This window comes from Pinus tabuliformis, chromosome X, assembly GCF_031772625.1.
Source record: "Pinus tabuliformis cultivar Carrire ecotype Pingquan chromosome X, CPIR1, whole genome shotgun sequence".
Taxonomy (NCBI): Eukaryota; Viridiplantae; Streptophyta; class Pinopsida; order Pinales; family Pinaceae; genus Pinus; species Pinus tabuliformis.
In genome coordinates this window covers 1,495,915,104-1,495,922,801 of record NC_142308.1, presented here as the reverse complement: position 1 = coordinate 1,495,922,801, position 7,698 = coordinate 1,495,915,104, and the positions used below count along the sequence as shown (strand labels likewise).

Here is a 7,698-nt window from a genome sequence, read left to right as displayed (position 1 = left end):
GATAATATGCATATCACAGATGACCAACACAAGGACTAGTACATTTCTTTGCTATTGTCCCATTTGAGATTGTCATTGTCGCAACAAAATATTCGAACACAGGTTGAGGCCCTAGAGATTGCTATGAAATTAGAAGCCTCACCTATTCATGATATGAATCTGGGAGTACAATAGATTCAATCACAATTGGCTAGCCTACATATGGAGTTGCAGAGCCTCAAAAAGGGAAAATAAGTCCAAAATGAGGCCAGCATAGAAGTATGGTGTTTGAAATGTAAGGGCCATGGTCACAAGAATGACCATTTCATGATGTATCAGAATTACCTTGTTGGGGGAGGACCTATCCCCCTGAAGCCAGAGAACATCGTTGGGCCAAGTATAGGAGTGGTACCCTGGTCCGCTATTTGTCAAATTACAGGAAAACACACGATAGACAATTGTCATTTACGACAAAAGTTTGTGCAAACTCCACAACAAGTGTTTTGTAATTTCTATAAGTCTATGGGTCATGACAAGCGCAACTGCTGAAGTTATGAATTGATGATGGACAAGATACCAACGTATAGAGTACATATAAAGGCTCTTCCTCAGGACCAAGGCGTAACTGCATCGCGCGGAGGGTTTTATGGATGAGGAAGAGGACGAGGAGGAGGAGCTGGAAGAGGTTGTGGCCAAATCATTTATTATAATTATGGAGAACCAGGTCACTTTGCACGAGATTGTCAGAATCTGATGCACCCCCCATGCCAATATTGTTAAAAGTTTGATCATGTCATAGAAGATTGTCCTATGCTCATCATGAATATGCAAGAAAAGAAGACTCAAACTCAACACCCTACCCAAAACATCTAGATGATGAGATCAGAACTCCACGAAAAGGGTCCTAGTGTTAATATCGTCACACGAAGCAACAAAGCTACTGGGGAGGATAAAGGGAAGAAAGCAGAGGAAAATTTACAGGTTCACAAGGTTGCTGATAAGGAGGTTAGATTCAATGTAAATAAAGTAAAGGAAACGTTTATGGAAGCAAAAAGGAGCTTTGCAGATGTAGGAGATTCTACATCAAGGACTCAAGGTACGTGCATGCGGAAGCTTGAAGACATCTATACTACGCAGGAGGCAAACCCCTCATTATTAGCATCATTTTTACAAACCTGCACGAAGCTCCTAAGGGATAAAAAGGTAGTAGAGGAACTGTAATAATTGATAAATGACTGCAGTAGAAATAATAAAACACTACCAGAATAGCATGCGGTATATAAGGTGAGAAAAAGTAATAAAAGGACTGGTCGCGAAATGAGGTTGACTACCTAGATTGGCGAATTCGAAATGGATCAGTTAATTCTTGATTTGGGGTCTGATGCAAATGTTATGTCGGAGAAAACCTGGGAAAGAATGGGAATACCAGCGCTACAGTGGTCCCCGATCCAGTTGACAATGGTGAATCAACAAAATATTATTCCTATGGAGCGCCTACATGGGGTGATTGTGAATATTGAAGGGGTACGCACCATAGCCGATTTTGAAGTGATCGAAATAATGGACAATAGTAACCCATACCTAGCACTGCTTGGAATTGATTGGGCATTTGATATGAACACAGTCATCAACCTTAAGAAGCGCAATATGACATTTGAAAAGAAAGAATTAAGGGTTATTGTGCCATTGGATCCAGCCAAGGGTGCTCGGTAAACTGAACTAGTCCGCGATTATGATGAGGAGGACGATATTGAGAGGATCTATAAGTTGACTACGAGATGAATATTGGATCAACCATACGGAAAATGGGCGAATTAGGTGGGAGAAGGACAACTCCTACAATTCAAATTTATATGAGGAGCTCGAACACTAGAAAAATAGGTTGCATGAGGTATCGTTGCTGCAATGCAACAGGCTTACAAAGTCACTCTGATGTATATCCATTGAGGTACACAACTTACCGTATTATGATGGTTTAGAAGATGTCAATTTATTTATGGATAATTTTGAAAGGGATGTACCAAAGGAACATCGGTTCCAGGCATTAGACATTGCGCTGAGAGCTACGCCTGCAAGATGGTGGGGTACACATAAGAAAAACTTTGCAGATTGGAAGGAATATCGACGAATGATGAAGTTTCAGTTTGGGTATGCCAATACTCGCATTATAGAGAAATATATAGGGAAGGATGATATGCACAAACATTTGGCTCGATGGATGAAAGCATGGGGAGAAGAACCACAACCATAATGGGTTCATATATTCTACCACACTTTGGATACGATTCTGATGAACTGGTATCTAGAAACGGAGTTGCAACACAGAACCGCAGAATGGGATATTTTGAAGGAAATTTTTTTGCTCACTTTCAGCTTTGAAGATGGATTTGAGTGTATTTATGAAGTGTTACAAGAAATCAAAGCTGCAATATTCAGAATTCCTGAAGAACCTGTTGCATGGGTACAACTAGATTGGAGTATGCAACTGCACCATGCGACCGAATGCTACAATGTGACCATGGAGGAGGGCAAAGAAGACCCTAGGAACATCAATGTTCCTGAGTCAAAAGCACAACGCGAAGTCGCAGGGCCTATGATGGAAGTCGTTGACATCTCAAAGCCTTTGAAGACCAATAAGGTGAATATTGGATCCGAAGTTCGCAAACATAGGCAACTATTTGGACAAAGACACAATAGACAAAGTCATGGTGTTACTACGAAGTATCAGAACTTGTTTCCCACCGAGTTCTCTGATTTGAAACGGATACTAGGGGATCTAGGGAAGATCACTCTAAAGCTAGATGTGAAGCCAGTGAAGCAATGCCCCTACTGGTTGAATCCTAAGTATAAGGAAAAAGTGCATGAAGAATTAAATAATATGCTTGCAGCCGAGATTATTGAACCTATCGAGGAATCAGACTGGGTTAGTCCCATGGTGGTTCAGGAAAAGAAGACACAGGGTGAGATTCAGATATGCGTAGACTTAAGGAAGTTGAATGATGCTTGTGTCCATGATCCATTTCCTATGCCATTCACAGATGAAGTATTGGAAAATGTTGGAGGTCAGGAAGCTTATTCGTTTACTGATGGGTTCTTAGGGTACCATTAGATCAAGATTTTGCTGAAGGATAGGAATAAGACCACCTTCGCTACTGAATGGGGTTATTTCCAGTATACATTTATGCCTTCTAGACTTAATAACACCCTTGTAATCTTCTCTCAGGTGGTAGTCGTAGCTTTCAAAGAATTTATTCACAAGTTTTTGGAGATTTACTTCGATGATTGGACAATGTTTGGGTTAGTAAAAATACATGTTTCTAGTCTTCACCTCATGTTAGATACTTGTCGAAAGTATTAGATATACCTTAATATAAATAAATGCATATTATGTATACCGTATGGGATACTGTTGGGCCATGTAGTCTGTAAGCAAAGGGTTGATGGTAGACCCTACCAAAATTGCAGTGATTATTAATCTAGAACCTCCAAAGAATGTCAAACAACTGCACACAATGTTGGGCCACATGGGGTATTACAAAAAATTCATCAAAGCGTATGCGCAGATCACTACGCCCATGGAAAAATCGCTGAAAAAGGATGCAACGTTTTTCTGGGATGAGGATTGCCAGAAAATCTTGGATGTCTTGAAGGAAAAGATGGTCACTACGCCTATTCTAATATTCCTCGACTGGAAGAAGGAGTTCCATGTACATGTAGATGCTTCCTGCATAGCACTAGGAGTTGTGTTAACCCAACCAGGCGAAGGTGATATCGACCATCCGATAGCGTTTTCAAGTAGGAAGTTATCGAAGGCAGAAAATAATTATTCCACCACAGAGCGCAAAGGATTGAAGATGGTGTATGCGCTCCAGAAATTCAAGCACTTTTCATTGGGTGCACACTTCAAGATGTATACAGACAATTCTACTTTGAAGTACCTGGTCAACAAACCTGTATTGTGGGGGGGGGGGGATTTTTCGTCGGTTTCTCATCTTTCAAGAATATAACTGAAGTAATTGTGAAGCCAGGGCGACTGAATGCTGGACCAGATCACCTCTCACGGATTGAGAATGGTGACGAACCTACAAATTTGGAGGAAGGATTGCCTAATGCGCAACTCTTTGCTGTGTGTGTTGCAGATGATCATTTCGCAGACATAATCCAATTATTGTCTAACTGTATAGCTCCTAAAGGGTATACAACAAAACAAAAGAAGGAATTGGTGGTTCGAGCTGCAGATTTCTCAGTCATCATATGACACTTATATAAAATGGGGTCTAATGAAATATTGCATAGGTATGTCCCGGAGTATGAACGATAAAGTATCCTCACGAAAGAACATGGAGGGGTTGTGGGAGGACATTATGAGGGAAGATAAATTGCACAAAAGATCCTATGCACTAGACTCTTATGGACGACTAAGCATAAGGATTCCAAGGCTTTTTGCAGGGCATGTGATGTCTGTCAGAGAATGGGGAGGCCATCACGTAGAGATGACTCATTACAGGCATTCGATATGTGGGAAATAGACTTCCTGGGGCCAATTCAACCACTGGGAAAGAAGACAAGGGCCAGATACATCATTACAATGATCGAATATTTAACCAAGTGGGTTGAGGCATAGCCTATAAAGGATTTTAGCGCAACAACGACTGCAAAGTTCATTTTTGAATATATTTTGTCTCGGTTTGCTTGCCCTAATATTTTGATGAGTGACAGAGGTTCACACTTCTTAAATGAAACATTTTTTTCTCTGCTCGAAGAATTCCATATGTATCACTAGAAGAGTACTCCATATCATCGTCAGGCGAAGTACACAGTGGAAACATTTAACAAAATCTTGGAGAACGCCTGAACGAAGGTCTGCAATTCAAAGCGAAATGATTGGGATGTACACATACCAGGTGTTCTATGGGTGTATAGAACTACCTGCAAAAAGTTGACGGGACAAACAATGTTCAGACTGGTTTATGGACAAGAAGTTGTAATTTTGATGGAGTACATCGTCACTCGTGCCAAGCTTTTGGATTGTTGCAGTTACAGATATGTCCGATCAGGATACGCTAAAGAACGCCTCACGCAACTCGTTGAGTTGGAGGAAGATCGCTTCTTATCAGGTTTTCATTAGCAGGTGCAGAAAGACCGTGAAAAGGTATGACATGATAACCATATCAAACTACGCACCTTTAAGAATGAAGATTTGGTATTACTGTATGACAGTAAGTTCACAAAGTTTCCGGGGAAGTTCCAAAAGCACTAGTTAGGGCCATATATTATTAAGGATATTATGGATGGAGGCACGGTTTAGCTCGCGAAGCTGAATGGGGAGTTGTTTCTGGGAAAGGTCAATGGGAGTCGGTTAAAGTTGTACAGGGGTGATCCCACCTCTGCGCAATGACTATATGGATGCATGATAGTCTTAATACTTCATATAGTTACAAGGGAGTGCAAGACAATAAAATACACTGCCATAAGGATGGTTGGGCGAAGTGAATGGGTTGTGCGATGAATCAAAAGAAGGCACAGAGGAGAACTGCAATGAAGGAGTTGTGCTAGGATGGTGGGTCTAGCGCAATCTAGCCAGAAAGTGACCATTAGAAGCACTGTAGCTGATTGGATGGCGATTTTCCCATTAAAGGGAGCGGGGGGGAGCATTTATGGAGCATATCTTTAAAAATATGCCGCCAAAGATGCATTAATGACAGGGATTTGGAGGGAACTTATGGATTTGAATTCAAATTGAGCTATAAATATGACATGCTGCTCCACATTCGAACACTTTTCTTCCTGAGAATTTTCCTTAAGATTTTTTGCCTGAGTTTGCACCAAGAGAAGTGATGTATGTCTAACAGGGATTGGGAAAGGATTAAGGAGCAAATTTCATAACCTGGATTTGCAAATTTAATTGACTAGAAGTGAGAGATATTCATTGAGAAGATGACTGCAACTAGAGTTGATGTGAATCTGACCCAACTTGTACCTACAAGGTTGCCTAATACAGTGCCTAGGTCACCAAGGCCTAATCTATGTACTTCCACGGTGGGAGATAAGAAGCAGAAGAAGCCTCAGCAAGCACCAGTGCAAAGGTTCACTAGATTACAGGAGGGAAAGCTCATCCAGAGTGAAATTGATGAGCTGCTTGAAAGGAAGCAATCATATCTTCAAGGATGCAGCCTTGGGAAAATGAGGCAAGTTAACTGACATTATCAGTATAGAGCAAGCTGAAGGTGATGCAATAGACACAAAGGACCGTGGGCCTTGCAGTCGAAGGTCCAACCAAAGAAAAATTGGTTGAAGAAGTTCGTCAGGCTGCTGTGCAGGGGACAATAGACCTAGAAGTGTTAAAGATTGAACTCATTAAGATGTAGGTGAAGATCGAGGCGCCACTAGCAGAGTGACTCGAGGACGAGTCACGACTTTGTGTTGGGGGCCTGTTGGGACAGGGTCCCTTGGTGTAAATTTTGAAAACAGTTTCTGTTAGCTTTGTACAGTCTTTGCATTTTAGGAGTGGATCGTGAATATAGTTAGAAGTCAAAGGGTCTTTAGGAAGTTCAAAGCCCCTAATTTTGTTAGAAGTTAAGTTCTTTTCTGACCCGCACATGGTTCGCGGACCATGGTATTGTAAACTAAGATGTTATAAAAACGAGTCATAGCAAGTCATAGGAAATAATCAATCCTTAAAGATATATGTATGAACAAGTAATCTAAGTCAAAAGAGTTTTTTTTCTATACTTACACGAAGGGGAAGGCTCCTATAGCTGTGTGCGCGAAGGCCTTCGTAAGTTTGCCGCTGAGTGTGCGGGCCCCTACAACTGTGTGCACAGGGAAAAAAGAGTATGTAACAAAAGGATTGAACATAATAAAGATTGTTTTGGAGCATATATGTCTATCTATGTGTTTAAGTTTACTTCTGCATTTACTGTGAATTCATTATGTTTATTGCAATTATCATAAGAAACACTTAATAGATGTGCGAAAGTGGTAGATCTATTGGGTTACTTGATGTTATGAATGTTTAATGCAGTCGGCACACAGTTAGAATTTGTTTACTGTAAGTTAATGGAATTTTTGTGTTTTAAGGATTAGGGTTTGTGAAGGTCTGAATAAATCCCTAGAGGTAACATAAACCCATCACACATAACTTTGGATGCGGAAACCTAGTTCTATCATCCCCCAATACTGCCTAGGGTGAGAATGCAGCCTGCGCTACGTGGGTTTTTTCCAAAAGGGTTGGCAGTGTAGGGTTTTGTTGGTTGGCGCAACTAACTCTAAACCAGGTTCCAGACCCCCTTAAGCCAACAAGGCCATCAAAACCTTGGAATATCAGAGGTCGGAACCTTGTAATTCCTTATTAATGGAACTCGTTTGAAAGCACTGAGGAATGCAGAAAATTATATTACGAAGGAACTTGGTGAAAAACCAGGGACCAAGAGGACCTTTTCTCTCTCTTCTGCAGGACACATGGCAATAACTAATTAGAGCCTTAGGAGTTGACGAGGAAAATGATGTCAACATGATGTAGAAGTTCATGGGACACGTGGAATCTAGATTTGGCAACATTGGGTGGCCTAATGGGGAAACTCTTGGTGACAAGTGTCACCACTAATAAGATGCCACATGGAAAAGACGACAAAAACATGACGCCATTTTGGAGGTCAACATATTGGAGGTTTGATTTTTTGTAACTCCTGGCTAATTTTTTAAAAGAAATTTTCTGAT

At 40.9% G+C, this 7,698-nt stretch overlaps 1 protein-coding gene across 1 annotated transcript; it reads left to right on the top strand.

Moving 5' to 3' along the window:
* The first annotated feature begins 1,329 nt into the window (after positions 1 to 1,329).
* On the top strand, positions 1,330 to 4,237 carry LOC149145700 (uncharacterized). Its single transcript, XM_089452535.1, has 5 exons — positions 1,330 to 1,688; positions 1,993 to 2,127; positions 2,353 to 2,902; positions 3,402 to 3,836; positions 4,004 to 4,237. The coding sequence occupies exons 1-5, from the start codon at positions 1,330 to 1,332 to the stop codon at positions 4,235 to 4,237; spliced, it is 1,713 nt and encodes a 570-aa protein (XP_089308661.1).
* The last annotated feature ends 3,461 nt before the right edge of the window (positions 4,238 to 7,698 follow it).